Genomic DNA, 19,350 nt, shown 5'->3' with positions numbered 1-19,350 from the left:
TAAACAAATATTGAACAAATTAAAACCATTTAAAACATATTTGCACTTTAACTATTCAAGCATGATTAAAAGTCATTACTAACTTGCTGAGATATTGCAGTGGTGGGACAATGAGCATCTGAGGAGCGGGTAACCGGGAGTGGGGGCACAAGGTCTGCTTTGGCACTGGAAAAGAAAGCAAACTTCAAAATGCACACTGCTTATGGAGTTAAAAGAAGGAACTACAAAGATGCTTGCCTTTGTATAAATCATTCAGTTGCTGATTTTTATCTACACTATATTTCAGAGATAATTGTATGCTTTTTATCTGGCTCCATTAGAAATTCTTGAGGAGGCCTACCTTTTAATTTGAATGTCTAGCAGAGTATGTTATTTTTGAAAACAAAGAGATCCATCTCCCTGTCAGTAAGGGCATAAATTCCCTTTTGGTCATCACAGAATGAAGAATTCAAAGTGCCGGTCACTTACCCAGATTTTTATATTTAGATTTAAAAAAAAATTCTTCTGTTAGCTTTATAAATAACTTAAAGCAATAAACATGCCTACTAATATTTCTTCCTCCTATTTTCTTCAAACAACAAACTCTGTGAGGTGAGTTGGGCTGAGAGGACTGGCTCAAAGTCACCCAGCCATCTTGAAAGGTGGGGCTACTAAAACTCATATGATTTCTAGGTTGGTACCTTAACTATTAGATCAGAGTGGATCCTGAATAATTTCCCAGAAAATTAAATATTCTAGCAAATATACCCAGAGCATCCTGTTATAAACTGCATGCCTTATAACTGGCATTGTAATGTTTATCAAATGACCATCCACTTTCCTCGGTGATTAACATACTTCACTTCTGACAGAACAGATCTCTCCCCATCAGAGCACTGGGATCGGCGATAATGGCGGTAGCTTCGAGGAGAATGTGAGTGTCTAATGCGAACAGGATCACCTTGAGTCCTAATGAAGAAATAAAATTTCCAGGACCAAATCATTATTTGTTCATAAGAATTATGAAGATGATTATAACAGAAAAAGCATTTCTTCAAAGTATTACATCTATGACCAAATTCATTTATAAATGAATGAGTGTGTGTGTGTATATACTATGTTCCAACAAAATAGAAAAAGGATATAGTCAAGTTTCAGTACCAAAACAAAAACTTCCACATAGTCACAGGAAGATGAAGACAAAAGATTCACTGACAGGCAATGCCTAGAGATTCCCTATTTTTGCAAGGCCCCTTTGAAAAGATTAGGATTAACTAATTCCATAATAGGCAGAGTGAACAGAGAAGCTAGTTAAATGTGCAAGGCTGGGTGTACTTAGAGCTGGTTCAATTTAGAGTTAAATCTTGGATTTAGCTAACTGGGTCTATTAACTCTTCTTCCAGTTCATACAACTCACACTTCCTTGGCCCAGTTTACTATAGGAAGCAAGCCGTTACATGATGGAAGGTTGGGGAGGGGTGGGGAGAGAGACTAACATTTTTTTAAAAAATTAGAAAAATGAAATGAGTCACCTATAGTCAATGAGGCCATATAAATATTCATTCATTCATTCATTTATTCACTCATTTATACATTATTCCATCAGCATCCTTTTAACTAGTTAACAATGGGTGAAGTGCAATAATATTATCTCTTTTAAGGTTAGAATTTTTCACATGCAGCTCTGTTTCTAATGTTATAACACAAATTGTTAGGATAAAGGTTTAAATGTTTCTTTTTATAAGATCTTTGATCCAAAACTTGTACCCCACAAAATTAAATAAGCTGTGTAAACTCTGAAGGTTTAATCTCTCACAAAAATATGTTTCTGACAGAAAGAACACATCAGCAGACCATTCCCTGATGCTTTGGTCTTTTTTTTTTTTTAAGCAGAATCCATTGAGAAACTTTTATAATTTATTCCAGCCTTAAAAGTCACTTCTTGTTCACACATTTTCAATAGCATTATCTTGAGATTAAAGCCTTCTGAAACGACATGTGCATGCATGCACATCGAAAGATAAATATGCTGAAGGAAATGTTTCATGTCTAGCTTTCATGCCTATACCACTATTCTTTATTCCTATTCAGTGGTTTGTCAGAATCACATTGTGATGCAAAACATGATTCAAATCCTGTCAGAAGCACTTGTTCACATCACCACATGGAAATCCCAGATGGCCAATTACTGGAATGAAACTGAAGCTTGATCTGAAAGGGCCAACTGTGCTTTGGCAATTAGTGATGCTATGCTGAGGAAAGAAGGTCAAGGAAGTCAAAGAGTCAGTTTGGATGATCAGAGTAAGAGTACATTTTAAAAACTTTAAAATGAAAGATAGTTTGAAAGTATTCTCCCAAACCCTATCCATTATTCAACAGGGCGTGTAACAAAATCACTGGAAATTAGATCATTTAAAGCTAAATTTGATGCAATCGTGTCTAAATCCATTATCTGCCCCGGTAACATGGAAAACAGAGGGGACTAAAATTGATATGAACAACTCTGGTGCCTGAATAAGGATTTGGAGTTTCCTCCCATATTTAGATTTATCATACAATTTAATGCCGAAGGCACTTGTCACTAATGAATGCCCTCCAGATGCATGGACTTCAAGTCTCAAAATATTGAGCAATAACCAAGTTCCTAAATAAAATATGATTTTCTCCAGAAAAGCCCACTTCTATGCCTGATGCTGAAAGGAATATGTTTGACAGGCTTTCTAAACTTGATGCCATTCAAAATGTTGGACTACAATTCCCATATCACAGCCAAACTCAACTAAGGTACAGGTTAAGAGGGATTTCTGCAATACCACATTTTAGGACTTTTCCCACACAAGTGAAACTCAAACAAAACATAGATGAGTAATTGTTTCACTTTTATTGGATGTAATTATATATAATTAGACGCTTAGTAATTCACATTTATTTCTGAGATGTTAGAAACAGAGTAGATCTGTGCCTTTAAAATTTAGATTGATATTTGCCATCCTATTTAATCTTGTATGATCAGCTTCAAATTATGTCCTCATATATATTTGTTTTGGGACAACATTACATCACAACTCCTGTACAATAAATAAACTCACTCTATTTTAGTATATGGAATCTCTCTTAGTTGGTCCTCAGATAGGCCAGATGGATCCATGAGTTCTTTTCTGGAAAAGAAAAGTTTAAAAGTTTAAAAAAATCACATGGATAAAAAATATTATCTAATAGGTATCCATACTTGCAGAAATACTTACTGAATGTGTTTCCATAATTCTTCTTTTGCTTGAACATCTGGGCTTCTCCTATATGCATTCAAATATATATATATTTATTTATTATCAGTTTACATAATAAACAAATACAAAATTTTTAAATTATGACAACTAAGAACAATGGCTCAATCAATATTTAAGCACAGGAATAATTTTTAAATTTTATATGTGGAAATGGCATCTTATGAGTACAAAAGTCATGAGATGAATCACTATTTATCTTCCTCCAAAATTCATAAGATGTGTTGACTAAACTTCTAATTAAAAAATAATTATTTAAGGTATCTCATACGTCTCAAAGTGTTGGGAAAGTTAAAAGTGGAAACAACTAATGGTATAATCAGGGTTGACACTAGTTTCTAGTCAAGTAAACTTGTTTCTGAAAAAAATGCCACCTTAATAGCTTAATATCACTTTCATAGAAAAATTACTTGACTTCAAAAGCAACCAAGCAAATTATGAGCACCAGTAGTCTTTGACTTACAATAACAAATGGGACCAGAATCTCAAGACATTTATTACGTGAGCAATCATTAAGTGAACCATCCATGTGATTGTTTTGCTTAACAACCACAATCCCAGCTCTTCCAGTTGTAATTGTTAACTGATTGTGCTGGCTGTTGAGTGCCGGGGAGAGGGCCTTCTCCCTGCCTAACTATGCCTAGGTCCACTAACCCTTGCCTTTTTCTGCAGGTTCACCCACCCAATTCAAGGTACAGTCTTCCTTCCAAGGCCACCTTGCCCCATCCTGCAAGTGGGTTCCATTCTCGCAATCGTAGGAAGGTTCCTTCTGCAAACTGCACAATTTGGAAAAGTGACCTTCCAAACTATTGTGAGAATGATTATGTTAGCTAGCCTTCTTAGCCTAGAAAGGCTAGAAAGCAAACATCATTGTTCTGAATTAAGGCATTCACTAGTTTTCTAACACTAGAAAGATAACAAATCTTCAGGATTTGAGGTTTGTTCTTGCATCTTGCTGAGAAATTTTGTATGGGAGAAATCCCTAGGAGTGCTGTAAGAATGGACCTAAAATCCTCCATCCTTTCCACTTGAAACTTCCCTGTTGGCTTTCCCATTGACTTTCTGGGGAAGCCAGCACAGAAGACTGCAATGATGATCACATGAACAGCCATTCAAGGACTGGTTGTTATGTCAAGGACTACCTGTAATGCAAAGTGCATTAAATAACTTCAAGTGTTATAATTTCATAGAACTGTTTATATCAGGCAAAATGTTTCAAAATCAAGTGGAAAAAGAGTTATACCTTTTGTGAAGGTGCTTGTATGATCTTGGTCATTTACTTAGGTAAGATAGGCAGTGTAGAAATTTGCTAATTAACTAATCTCAACATTTTTCTTTCTGCTCACCTTATTTTTATTTTTTATTTTCACCTTGCTGCATGAAACAGTTCCTGAAAACCTCAGGTAGTCCTCAACTTTCAACAGTTCATTTAGTAACTGTTCAAAGTTACAATGGCACTGACTATTTTTCATTTACAACCTTTGTAGCATCTCCATGGTCATGTGACCAAAATTCAGATGCTTGGCAACTGGGTTCATACTTTTGATGGTTGCAGTGTCCCAAGGTCATGTGATCACCTTTTGCAACCTTTTGACAAGCAAAGTCAATGGGGAAGCCAGATTCCCTTAACAATCCGGTTACTAACTTATCAACTGCAGTGATTCACTTAACAACTATGGGAAGAAAGATAGTAAAATGGGACAAAACTCACTTAACAAATGTCTCACTTAACAACAGAAATTCTGGGCTCAATTGTGATCGTAAATCGAGGATTACCTGTATTATCTGTACTTTCAATTGACCTAAATAAAGGTAGTGGCTCTCAGATAAGAGAGCTGCAGCCCAAATTTTCTTGCTGGGCAAAGAGATATTCTTCATATTTTTGCATTTTCAACCTTGATCCCCTCGCCCCAATCTTTGTACATTCCTTTCTATGTCCTCTGTACTCCTGTCTGCCTAAGGAACATTAGTTAGTGCAGGAGTGTGGAAGAAGGAAAGGGAAGGTTTAATAGCATTTCTCAATCCCTAATGCTAAATTTCTTCTTTTTTCACAGAGACCCATTCATGCAAAGCAGCAGCTGTGAACTCTGCCCTCATCTTGAGGGATCAGCATCCTCTTCTGAATCTGTAATGTAACTAGGAACCAAGCATAAACAATTCATACTGAAAGAAACCTTCGGTGAATTGCCTACAGCCGCCATTATCCATCCAAAACAAAACCTTCAGGTCAATAAGTAGCTCAAACCTCAGTGTAGTCATAAACTGCATCCTTAAGCTATGCATCTCCCTCCAACATAGGACTTTTTAGACCTTTTTGCTGAAGAACCATTGGAGGAGGGGGGAATCACAAGCAAATAATAGATAAAAGATACTCTGATTTATAATAAACTGTGTAGTCTTATTTATGCTTCCCTGAATAAGTAGTTTAATTAGATCTAATCACATACAGATCCAACACAATATACAGAAAATAAATGTTACTTATGTCATCCTCCTCATATTAGTGATAACAGCAAAATTCAATAGCATTTTTATTATTATTTCAAACCATGTATAAAAGGTGTTTAGGAATGCTATATAAAGGGTTAAAAGACAGTTTGTGGAGACTGGATACATTCCACTCATCCTTGTTACTAAAAGGAACAAATTGGCTATTTAACAGGAGAAACACTAAAACTTATGTTTTTGCTTTGAAAGAATTATGTTTCATTGTAAAACAAAATCAGACAATAATTCCAGGAAATATATCATTTAACGACTACTGTATATAGAGAAGGCATCAGTGACACATGTCTTGCATAATATGAGAAATGATACATTTTAAAAGATTTTCTTAATAAAAATAAAAATCTAATTATTTTACAGTTCCTAGTCACCTGAGTCTGCTGATAAGCCAAAATGAGTGATAAGCATTTCAACAACAGAGTTCCATTTTAGGTGAAAATGCTATGCCATTGTAGGTGTATAGTCATACTACAGTTGTCTCTCTTTGCTAGTTGCAATCTGTTGTGACTTTCTTTTTAATTTAAAGCAGCTGTATGTTATTCTGCATAATACAGCTGCTACATCAGGAATTCAAGCTTTCTTGAGGTGAAGGAGAGAAACAACATTTTAGCAGGCAGAAGTACAGAATGACTAATATGAATCATTGGAACCAAAACATCCATTAATCTGCAAACTATATCAGTTTGCAGCATTCATTTCATTTTCACAATGATGCAAATTATGTAAGGGTATCATACATTTATGCAAGTTATGCCTTCTCTACTGATATATCAGGCAAATTAAAAAACAAACAACTCTATGAATTTTAAAAATGTAATTGGTTAGTGCAGACGACTTCAGATGCAATGGACTTTGTTATTTCAGAAGGATGTCCACCCAGAAATTTGCTTGCCAAGTCTGAATACTGAATACTATTTTACTATTTAACTTTTCCTAGCTCCCAAAACAAGTGTGTGGATCCTGTCACGATACCTAATCAAATGCAATATAAACCAATAACATGCAACTAGATATTATTTTGAATATTTAACTATGGAATTTGTATGGCTGTTAAGTCTAAAAATCCTTTGGCAATACAGATGACTTCTACAGCAATAGAAAGTAGAGGGGTTTTATGTGTTTGCTTGTTTTTTCTTAAAACATCACTTAAGCTATTTTTCTCCTATATTCAACCCTCTCAAACAGAGCAGTTATTTTTTTAATTAGGCCAAGCTATTCTTTCATTGTAGCATTTAATTTTCTTGTTATTCTTTTTCCTTAAGATTTATTGCAATATAATCGAATAACTACATCTGGCTTTCAAAAGCTTGTTTATAATGTTCAAATTGACCACAAGAGGGAGTCTCTCCTATTGTATTTAACTAACAAGTAAAAATGATATTAAATAAGGATAACTTTTCTCATTTTAGAAGTCCAAAAAGTTTAGCATTCAACATACGATCGTGATCTGTGCCTGGAACGTCGATAGGTGGATTCAGCTTGGTTTTTTTCCTTTTGTCGCCTCAGCACTGCTTCCCACTGAGGGGCTGAATCAACCATGTCATTCTCTTGTCGGAACCTTTATAAAAATTAACATAATGATAACAGTTAGAAATTATGAGACTTGCAGTTCAGCAGATGTGAAAAGCCTCAGACTGGGAAGATAATCAGATAAACACCTTAATATTCTGGAAATTTAATCTTGAAGACAGACACCTGTTCTATTTCATGATATAAAGATCATCACTTGACATACTGGCTTCTGTTTTAATGCTATTTTGAAATATTGCACATTTATTCCCAAACTGAATGCTAAAAGTAACAATGTCATAAGATGACTGATTCTAGTAGCTAGAGATTTAAGAAAAATAAATGTACTACTCTAATGAACCAGGCAGCACATTTAGTTATATTTATTTACAAAACAAATATCTGCTTCAATCACAAATTCAAAGTGGCTTACAATCAGTGCAATAAAATAACCCCAGTAGAATAATAACCAATACCTATCACATCAGAAACTAGTTAGCAACTAAAAAAAGGTAACAAATAAAAACTAACTTGGGTGTAACAATAACATTTATCCCCAAAAGGCTCTGCAGAACAGCAGTGTTTTAACTGTTCTTTCTGATTTTGAATGAATGGAAAAGAAAAGAAAAATCCAAAGAGAAAAACCCAACAAAACCCAACACAGTGTTTGCTTGTTTGTTTGCATGTTGTGACAAACCTAAACTCAGTTCCATCTTAGAAGTCAGGCATATCAACATCAAATCTGTATCTCTAGACTGATTTTTCACATGATCCAACATTTCCTTGATGAAAGCCATGGATGAAATCAATTCATAGACATCTAGTCGAGTCATCTAAGATACTGATTGTTCAGTTTGAAGTCCTTCATTAGGAATTACCTTCCCTCCTACCCACAATGTCCTCTGGATTTTGTCTTCAAATTGCAGGCAAGGAATCAATCTTCATGTTAGGTTAGTTCCCTGCATTGGTAAAACATTCTAATATAAACTAGCTACCAACATTTCTGGTTTTAAAAAACAACCGATCACTTCTGATTTCTTTTTCTTTAGTTCTTTGATACAAGAAATCACTGGAGCCTGGAGAGATTTATTCTCTTTGCCTTGCCTGAGCAGGTTGCAAGCTGCTTTTATCTCTGCTTTCTAAATGAAGATTTTTTTCTCCAAAGATGAACATAACCATAATGCTCATGGGAAATATTCAGAGTTTAAATTACTCGTAATTCTGGACTGCTTCTAATATGTAACAAAAGGGAGTTAGGCAACCTCTCCTATTTACAGGTTTTTCAAGTGAAAATTAATCAGCCAGGAAAATATCATGCATAGGAGCAGATTTATTTACACCATAATCTGTAAATTAAGCATATTATGCATTTGGTTCAAAATTTGTGCATAATTTTTCATCACCTGTGTCTCTTCTTCCTATATTCTCTATTAGAATTTTCTGATTCACTACCACTGCTGGTATTGCAACGGGATCGTGATCTATAAAGGAGAAAAACAGAATGACAGTGGCAAAAAGTAAAACAGGAGTATTCGATCCATCCATCCAATTTTATATGACTGCCCACTTCACAAAAGGTGACATACAATAAAAGCAACAATTAAAAACATGTTATAAAACCACTTAACTAATTAAACGTAAGTAAGAACAAGATTGCAAGATGGTTATATGTGGTGGAGCCAATGTTTGGGTTCCCTGTTGCCAGGGGATTCCCAGGCTTGATGAAAAAAACAGTTTTGAGGGCTTTCTGGAAGGCCATAGAAACCAAGCTCACTTCGGGGAGGATGTTAGTCTAATGGGAGGGTGCCGTGGCAGAAAAGCCTTGTCTTCTAGGTTCCATCAGGTTGAACCCTTTAGCAGACAGGACCTGCTACATGCCCTGATGCAAAATCTGATGGGCCAAATAGATGTAATTGGGGAGAAACAGTCCTTCAAATAAACTGCACCTTGAAGTGCACCCAGAAGCAAACTGTCCAGGCCACTGCATTGTTCACCAGCTGAAGCTTCTAGATACCCTTCAAGGGCAGCCCCATGTAGTCTGCATAATTATGTCAAACATATATATATTTGGAAAAGGAAACAATGAGGAGGTTTTTCCTATGAAACAATAACAATTATTCTTATTACTAATTCACTTTCAGTATTATTAATGTTGAATTATCCTGGGTACCACAAGTGTTTAAAGATGCACCAATTAGGTGACTTGGAAAACTTCCATTTACCTTATTAGCAAACATAGTTGATGATAGTCAAAGAGAAAACAAAAAGAACCAAAATACACATAAATAAACCCTAAATTTATTTTAGGAAGGAAGTAGAAAGAAAGTGTAAATAACAAACAGCAGAGTATTTAGAATAAATTTAGGATTAGGTCCCACCTTCTTCTGAAAGGCTGCACAGGCTCATTTTCACTTCCGCCTGAAGGATGCCGTCGTGAATGAGGAAACTTTGGTGATCTAGTTCGGTCACTAGGAGAATTATAAAGCCCACTAGGGTCAAAGAAGAGTAAGAATTTTTTTAAAAGCCATTTTATAGTGGCTATCATAGCACATGTATAGTAGTCCTCGACTCATGACTGGTTACCATTTAGTTATGATGGACTTGAAAAAAGCTACTTAGGATCCATTATTGAAGTTATGATTGCTGCACTACCTCTGTGGTCATGTAAAAAGCATTTTGGGTGCTTCGCAATCAGCTCACTTTTACGACCAGTGGTAGCATCTCAGGGTCATGTGATTATGTTTTGCTACCTTTTTGCCATTTTCCAACAACAAATATCTGTTGCATAAGATGAATTTGGACATATGACCACATTATCTGCTTAACAATCACATGATTTGCTTAGCTACTGTCATAAAAACGGTTGTAAAATTCAGTCTGGTCACATGGTGGCTCAACTTCCAACCACAATGACTTGCAACTAAAATTCTGGATTCAATTCTGGTTATAAGTCTACGATTACCTGTAGTTTATTTTACAGTTACTTTATGGACAGAAAATATTGGTATTTTCTATCCTAACAAGTATACTTTTTAAAAAGTGTACAATCAAGGTTGAGGATGGTGATTCTGCTACTTTGGGAAAATGAATACACTGCATTGAACTCTTCCCTGAACAAATTATGTAGGAAGCTTTGAAGACAGAACATTAAAACTATTTACAAATTTACACAACATGATAGAAGATTCCATATTTCTTCATTAATAGTAGCATTGTATTGCAAGATTTTCTTATAATATTAGGAAAAGACTCACTATTCCTGACCAGCTATGTAAAGATAAGAGGCTTAACAATTTGCATATTCTTCTTACAGTTAGCTTTCATTAGAGCAATTTCCCATAATTATTAATGGTAACAGGGTAAGAAAAAATTGCAATTAGCAAGCAAACTTGTGAAATAATGTTTGAGAAAGACCCCTTGGAATTTATTTTTCCAGTGTCATGCTGAAGGTTTTAAGAACATGCACTGTTTTGTCTCCTCCAAACAAAACGGTAAACATTTATAATTCTTGAATTTTAACCAATGTCTTCATTTCACAGACAAATATGTTGGTCTTTTGTCAACATGTGGTATCTATGAAACTGATTTCTTCAGAGTCCATACCTAAATTAAGTCAACTGAAATGACTTTATTAAGTCAAATATTTGACTTTATTTGACTGAAATTATTTGACTTTATTAAGTCAAATAAAATAGTTTCCCAAGCTTTCTTTGCAGATCCATACAGAGGTGCAGGGGTGGGATTCAACTGGTGTAACAACCAGTTCAGTGAGCGTGCACTTCACACACCAAATGTGCGTTTCATGTGCGCACACATTTACAATGCTGTCACCTTCTGCTGCAAGCCCTGTGTGTAAAACAGCTGACGCGCAGCAATCGCTGTGTTGCGCGAAGCTGTTGAGCCGGATATAAAGCACAGACTAGAGCCAGGTGGGAGGGAGGGCCCAACAGCTAATTGTCAGAGTGGACCGGTTCGCTCCCACCGGATCTTTGAAGCTACTGGTTCGCCTGGACTAGGACAAACCGGTAGAATCTCACCCCTGCAGAGGTGATGAAAAGAATTGAAGAGTGGAAAAGAAACCCCTCTGCAACCAACTTTTAGCCACATTTTGGACAAAATCTCACATATAAATGAAAAAAATTACAAATGGCTTGGTTTCCTATCTCTTTTGTTCTTCCTTTATTCCTTTGCCCGAGAAAAGTCAATATGTTTTCACACTTAATCTTTGGAAATAGCAACAACTGGTATGGAAGAAGAGCTAGCTGTCTTGAGGATGGCGTCTAGCTGTGTGGTAAACCAGAGGTGGTATTCAACAGGTTCTGGAGAACCGGTAGCGGAAATTTTGAACGGTACAGAGAACCAGCAAATACCACCTCTGAATGGAGATTTTACAATATTCTTTCCCTGCCATGCCCACGAAGCCACGCCCACAGAACTGGTAGTTAAAAAGTTGAATCCCACCACTGTAGTAAATCCATTTCAGACCTTCGTTATCAGATCTTAGTGATAAAAAGGTACTAATTTTAAGACACTAGAAATATGACAGCCTTTTTTCCAACTTGTGGCTCTTATTAAATAGTAAGGCCCCTCTATCATTCAAAGAATGCTTACTATAACCTCTCTTTTCCATTGTGTCATCAGTAGTTAGTTAACGTGCCTTTGGTATAACACTAAGCCAAGACTTTTTAACAAAGACTGAATGTTTTAAGAAAATAAGTTTGAAATAATCATGATTTGTTATAAAATATGGCTTGTTTTTGCCCTGCAATGTGTAGATGGCATTTCAAATGCTCTTAGTCACAGGCACTTATTTACACAAGTTAAGTAAGCTTTTTTAAAAATCAAAACAAATTGCAGATCCAGCAGTAAAAATGAAAAAAAAAGTTTAACTTGTGTAGGATTACAATAAATTATTTATTTTACATTCTGTGGATGCAACCATCAGGAAATCCTATTTAAAACAATGTTTACTGAGATTTTGTAAGGATGTTTTCCCCCCCTTTCACTTTGCAAAAGATATAAGCATTCTGGTATGAAAAGAACTCTAGATAAAGGAGGAGTTGCATTGCTAAAGATTCACTGCCAGGAAGAATGCCAGCATTTATTGTTTGGGGAAATTCAAGAACAGTTTAAATCCAAGAAGTTGGGCAATACAGAAACAAGGAAAAAGTGTTTTGTTTCTAAGTTCAGAAACAATGGGCTGAAGCAAATCAGGACCTGTCAACTAATGTCAAGCAATGCCTTCAGTTTGTATTTAGTATAGGTTCAGATTAACATTAGTCTACGCAATCAACATTAATCTAAGCAGATTTTGAGTTAGCATTATAGCACAAAGATGCCTGCAAATACATTACTTCTAACACCATGTGTATATTTTGTTCAAAGTGTAAACTTACATTTGAGGACAGTTTTCTTCCCATGGTGCACTGGTTTTACTTCTTTGGGTTTCTGGGCTGCTTTCATTTCTTGACTTTTTAAAACTGGTAAGCATTAAAAAAAATTAATTTAGAACTATCAACCTGTGGAAATAAATAAGCATAAATCTCATATCACAAGCTTAGATATTTATTTCTAGGGAATTTTCATAATGAGGCACTTTTGCCATAATTACGTTGGGGACTACTCAAGTGTACATATTGTTCAAGTTGAAATGACTGCTGAAATGATATAAAATACTATCTGTGCTTTTTATACTATACATACGAAGAAGAACATTCCATGCAATCTACAGTATGTATTCTATATGTAAGTTTTTAATGTGTTTAAATCATCTTTGCAAACTTTGTCACTGTATTTTAGGATTTTGATAATGTTGTAAGATAGATTGGATGATCAGTTACTCTCTTCCACACAATAGGCTATATAAATATAATCCAATCTAGACAATTGTCAGTGTTAGAATGAAAGCTAGGCATCGGGAGCTAAGGCATGCATCCAAATATAGATAGGCAGAAACAGCAAAAAACTGACCAAAGTAGCTTTCCTATCTCTATAGTATAAGTCTATACTACAGAGACCACCACAGCAGTATTTCCTACTTCTAATCTCTATAATCAGTCCAGAAGCATGATCAATGGTCTTGAAAGTTGCTGAGAGAACTAAGATAGCTGCACCACCATTAATCTGCCTCTCCAGATGTCATTACAAGTGCAATCAATGCTGTCTCCATACTTTCCAGCCTGAAACCTAACTGTAAGAGGTCCAGATAATCTACTTCCTCTAGGAAGATGCAAGCAGACAACTTTCTCAACAATCTTCATTGAAAAGGGAAGAAGGTTGAAGACTAGCAAACATTGTCCAACACTGCTGAGTCTAGTCATTATTTAATAAAGAGGGGCATATCTTCCCCTCTTCAAGGAAGACAGAATTGCCTGGACTCTTTCCCCATCATAACTTGACTATTTCTATTTTCTATTCTAATTTCTATCTGTCTTTTTCCAATATCTAATGAAGGATTTTTTACTTCTCATATAGTTTTGTCCATTTCCTGAAAGCAAACATAAACTCTCAATTCTTGCTCTTATATTATTCCACAATATTATATATCATAGTGAAACCCCCAAACCTTCCACAGATTTTCTAAATCCAAAAAAAACCCCTATAAGTTAAACCTAATATCTAGTTCATTCTTCTTGACAGGTCATTATTTTAGTTTTAGATTCCCAATTTGTCACTTCTTTTATCAATACCTTTTAATTGGTGATGGAGCAATAATTTTGGTTCTTCCTTCATTTTCCCCAGATTCTTTGAATGTAATAACCTGGCTTGTGCAATGTGACCCTATAATGAACAAAGAAAATATCTAATATTAAAAACTGTTAGCATTCTTTTACACTTCGGGGTACACCTTTTTCTATACATTTTCATTTAATTATATTCTCAATCTTTTAAAATCACAACGGTTACATATTTGTTATGCAATCATCTCAAATTAACGAGCATGGTTTTTCAATTAAAACCGAAACTACCGATATTTCAAAAATACCAGCAAATATATAGCCTTTTTTCTGCTACATGTTTAAATTAAAAAAAAAAAAAACTAAAACATTCAATACTAATGTAACATAATATTTCCATTTCTCACATAAGCAATATTTCCAATAGGAGTAGCATTTACAAACTAAGCACTTCAGCAATGTAACAATAGGAAGAACACAAAAATAACAACAGTAACTGAATATGTAAAGATTTGAAGTAGATTTTTTAAAAAGTATCTGAACACTATGTAGAAGGGTTTTTAATGTGCGTAATGTTGCATAATCCTTAAAGCTTAGCAAATGGTGTTAAGGACCTTGTTTCAGCCTTTAGAGTATTGACTGAAATATTGTAATTCACAAGACACAGCTATAGTGTATAATGAACATGGACAAGCTATATTAAATAGTGTTGCTAACAGCATTAAAACAGCCTTCTACTATAAGAACGAATCTATCATACAAAATCCCATTACAGTACAGCTTAAAATATTTGGAGGGTATCAGGTTACCTACATTTCCAGATCCTTAAGAAAAAAACACTTCACTTGATACAGTTTCATAAAGTCATTTAGTAAATACCAACAGACATTTCAAAGAGGCATGCATATGAAAAAAATGCACATAAATTTCCAGAAAGGTAGAAAATATATGTGTCAGGATAATACATTTAGTAGATAAATTGTCCAAAGTGATTAATTACTAAAAAAAAATACCATAGATAGTTACTAAAACTATTATCAGATGGAGTGGTAATAGTAAGAGTCCACTGGATTTGGGCAGCAAACAAATTTAAATAAATAAATCAAAGTATTAACACAACCAATCCAAAACTTGCACAAGTGCTTAAATCTCCAAAGCTATCAAATTTAAAAAAGTCCTAAGACTAGAAATCAACATGCTCCAAAACCAGAAAGTAGCTATGTTACTGTATCACCTAAGCCGTAGTTTGTTTAATTGGCTGTATTTGTACAATACGCTCAGCTAAAATGAAACAAATTGGTTTAACCCAATCTGACAACCCACACATGATTATTGATTGGGAAAGAAATGTGTGATGGAAGAAAATGTATTCTTTTTACATACTGATTAGCTACAGTTCTCTATATCCCCGATACAAGTAGCATATGCTACATTTTATACAAATCCCATTTGTTTTCTTAAAACTTGATTTTTAACAACTTTAATGTTACTTAATAAAAGAAGTACTTATTCCCACTAGCCCAGATATTTACAATATACTCAAAACAGTGACTCTGGAACAGTCCACTGGTTGGCCAGATTACTTGAGAAAGTTTTTTTTTACCCTCCCTTTTTGATGCTGACAGAATTTCATTTTGCTGCTAAATTTTTCTGCATATAGCCCGGCCACCTCTTCAGTATTATCGTTATAAGGTGAAGAAACTTTTTTACAATGAGAAGGAGGACACAAATAAATTGAACAAAAAAAACAAAGCCACTTGCGCGCGGCGCACTCTTGTGTGCGGTGCACTCTCTCAAAACAATTCTCCTGTGCGGAGCGCATGCATCTCATAATTGCGTCTCGCCGCACTGTACCGAGCCTTGACGAATCGTCATGTTAAATACAAATACGTCACATCACACACAACGGATCGGATCGGCATCGATCAAATACAGAGATTTACAGATTAGACTTCAAATATCAAAAAGGAGAACATGTAGGAGGACACTTACAAAGGAACTTACAAAAGAAGGACTGTCCTCCCTAAAGGTGGACGGTTGGTCACCTTAATAGTTAAATATTATATTTACATTTTAAAATTAACAGTATTATCACACAAATAAAAAAAGAAGCTGCATCAAAATAATGGCTGCTGTTCTGGTGGCACTTCTCAGTTGCAGAGGCAGCGGTGGGGCTGAAGTAGAGGCCTGGTGAGGGGAGTGGCAGCTGGTTGAGACTGCTGAAAGCCCTGGGCCTCTACTTCATCTTCAACCCCTGCCCAAAAGTACCATTGTGCAGGGTGGCCAAAAGGCAAGAGATTGGGGGGGGAGAGAGAGAGAGAGATGAATCCTCTCTCTCTCTCCCCCAATTCTGCCTCTTGCACCATTTCTAAGTTTGTAAGTGCAGGCAAGCTGCCAAGAAGCCAAATGTTCAACGTTTAACTATGGATATGCTGCAATGCCATACATTTGGCCATGGATCGTACATCCATTTTGCAGCAACAACATAATTTCAAACAGTCTCTGAACAAATCATTGTTAAATTGAGGATTTTGCTAACAAGTAAAGGGACACTCACTCGGTGTTATCAAACTTATTGATACAAGGTAAAAATGGCAGTTAGCAAACAAGTTTCCAAAAATGACAAGAAAAGAAAGTATGCAAACTTAAATGTCGTTTCAAAAGCCAAAGCACTTGTAAGTGATCTCAAGTGCTCTCCTTATCTGGAGAGGTTTGAAGAGCTTATCTAATGGCCTGCTCTTCATACTTTGCTGCAGTCCTCAATTACTTTTCACAGAATTATCTTAAATCTGCCTTTTCTTTCTCCAGATATCCTAAAAACTTGTATCCCACATATTTCTTTTCTCTCTCTTAAGTTTCTTTTATCAATCTTGGTTTTAGGAATAGTTAATCTTCCTGTAAAATGGGATTTACACTTTATTTACGAGCTCATATTGAATAAAAATAGTAAATTCTAATAATAATTTCATTAAGTATATAATAGAATCGGGCATATTAAAAATTCTGTTCAAACAATATATTTGACTTTATTCCACAGAAAAGGGAAATAAATGTGTATATTTTAAAAACTGCATATATTATGTTATTTTAGCTTGGGGTCGTTAAATAATATCACTAAAAAAACCTAAAGGGATTCTCTAGTGCTGGGTTAGACAAATTTTGCCCTCTAGACATAGCTAAATTCCAGCTTTCTAAAAGCTCAGCCAGCTCAATCATTCATCAGAGGGGAGGGGAGTTACAGTCAATCAACTGGAGTAGCTCTGTCTACAGACAGAAGTCAGCTTTAATTTTATAATTTTAGCAAATGATTCAAATAGCAAAAACAATTAAATGGATTCATTTTTCATTAGTAGAAGACAAATATTGTTTTACTAAGTATGAAACTGAAAAAAACTGGTATTTTCTTTATAGCTTGATAAATGCAAAGCATTAGAAAAAAGAGCCCTTCCAAAAGTCATTCAAAATTACAATATTCTTTTCTCAGTTCCACATACCATAAGGGTTGCAAAGAAAACTTCTCCATTTATTTATGTAAATCCTTGTGGTTTAATTTGTAAATGGCTACAATTTATAAATTGCATACTAAGAAATTGGAGACTCCAAATGGATATGATTTATTTTAAACAATCAAATATAAAGCAGCCAGTATAAATAAGGACTGTATTACAAGACCGAGAATTGCTTGTCAAAGCTGTATCAACAACTGAAGTTTTACAAAGAATTGAATGGTATATATGTCCTAAAACAGTAAATTGAAGGTAGGCTTATTGTACTACTTTTAAAACACCCAACACATTAATAAAATATATTTACTCCATTAATTTGATATATATCTTTGCATTATGGAAGATGTGTCTGGTTCTCCATACTGTGAAGATGGTTTAGATTGGTGACATTTTAAAATCACTGGTGACATTTTAAAATCTTTTCATATTTTACAAATTTGCAGCAATCTAGAAATCTATAGTTTGTAAGAGAAAGCCTATGATTTAGACAAATGTCAGACTGATACTGTTTTAATATACAAAAATAGTGAATAGGCCTGACTGGTCCAGTAGGCATCATTTATGACCAACAAAGCCAATGTCAATCTCAGTGTGATGATCATTTTGGTTTCCCATCTGGTAGCTATCAAGATTACGCCACAATATAAAATGTAAGTGTGGGAATTATTCTTTGTTCTTTGTACGTGCTAGGACAACGGAGCCTTCTGGTGGTTGACTGCAACACGAAGCAAGGAACAAGGACAAACTGTTGCCATTTCTTACCCAGAATTGTAGCAAACTTAAACTTTGCAGCTTTGTATGCTTACACGAATAATCAGTGCATTTTGTGTGATGTAATGCGTTTGTGATAGACGCTAACAAAAATTGCTACGTTAACAAAGATTGCTTCTAATAAAAGAGGGTGTCGGAGCTTGCTCTGGGCTCTCATCCCGATCTTGCTTCAAGACGTTGTCTCAGTGTCTTCCTTCATGAGAGACCACCACTACTGGTGACCCCGACTTGATCATGTGCGTGGTGGTATGTCTTTGGACCATCCACACTCATCGGCTGGCATAGCCTGGGTATACCTCATCCCTGATTCGGTCGCAGGCGATCGCCGTGGATCTCTCGTGAGTATGGGTGGAGGATTCTCTCAGGACCAGAAATTGCACATTGAGGAACTAAGAGAATTAACCAAACGAAATATTTTACCTTTAAAAAGGGGGGCGCCCTTCATGCCCTCCTCACAAAAACCTCTATTGAGGAACTCCTAGAATACATTTGGCAACACTGCCCTTCTTATCCGGCTAAAGGCAGTATCAAAACTACAGTATGGAAGGAGATTGGAAAATACCTTCACGCAAGTCCTAGAGCCCCTTCATCTATATTAATTGCTTGGAGGGTGGTTTTTGAGGCTCTCTCCTTTCTAGAGCAACCCCTACTTGCCCCCCTTTCTGGACCCCCTCCCTATGTGAATCCTGCTGTACAACTTTTCCCCCGCTGTGACGCCTGTGTATCTTAAACCGACTGCCCCCCGGAGGCAAATGAGGTCAGTAAATCTCCCCCAACAGCTCCTAAAAATCCATCAGGAGATGTCAAAGTGGGAAATCCTAAAATAAATACACCCCATGCTGGGAGAGTTCAAAAAGCTATGCAAGCAGCTTTTCAAACAGGACAGCTGGAGGGGCAAGAGATTGACTCCATGCAATTGTTTCCTGTTCAGAGGCAAGTTGATAATGCAGGAAATTTACAGGCTGTCTGGAATCCACTGCCTTTATCTCTTTTAAAGAAATCTGTGAGGGAGTTTGGCATATATGTCCAGGGTTTGCTTCACAGTCTGGGGCAAGCTCAAAAGATGATTCCACAAGATTGGAAAGATTTAATGAGAATAATTCTGAACGGGACACAATA

At 35.6% G+C, this 19,350-nt stretch overlaps 1 protein-coding gene across 11 annotated transcripts in view; it reads right to left on the bottom strand.

Moving 5' to 3' along the window:
* Positions 1–19,350, bottom strand: part of EPB41L4A (erythrocyte membrane protein band 4.1 like 4A) — a 102,133-nt gene that overhangs the window by 1,708 nt on the left and 81,075 nt on the right. For 6 of the 11 annotated variants that reach the window (XM_026673181.2, XM_087958059.1, XM_087958060.1 and 3 more), the window contains exons 14-22: positions 13,967–14,057; positions 12,674–12,757; positions 9,656–9,766; positions 8,681–8,758; positions 7,207–7,326; positions 3,225–3,272; positions 3,069–3,137; positions 838–948; positions 84–165 (exon numbers count right to left, since the gene is read on the bottom strand). In XM_026673181.2, coding sequence (XP_026528966.1) covers positions 84–165; positions 838–948; positions 3,069–3,137; positions 3,225–3,272; positions 7,207–7,326; positions 8,681–8,758; positions 9,656–9,766; positions 12,674–12,757; positions 13,967–14,057 — 794 coding nt within the window. The remainder of the gene's footprint in view (positions 1–83; positions 166–837; positions 949–3,068; positions 3,138–3,224; positions 3,273–7,206; positions 7,327–8,680; positions 8,759–9,655; positions 9,767–12,673; positions 12,758–13,966; positions 14,058–19,350) is intronic. The other 5 variants (XM_087958064.1, XM_087958062.1, XM_087958065.1 and 2 more) reach the window with 1 other exon arrangement.

Source organism: Notechis scutatus, chromosome 2 (genome assembly GCF_049901735.1).
Source record: "Notechis scutatus isolate UNSWTSFEM ecotype Mainland chromosome 2, rNotScu1.2, whole genome shotgun sequence".
Classification (NCBI taxonomy): Eukaryota; Metazoa; Chordata; class Lepidosauria; order Squamata; family Elapidae; genus Notechis; species Notechis scutatus.
This window is presented reverse-complemented; position numbering and strand designations above follow the sequence as displayed.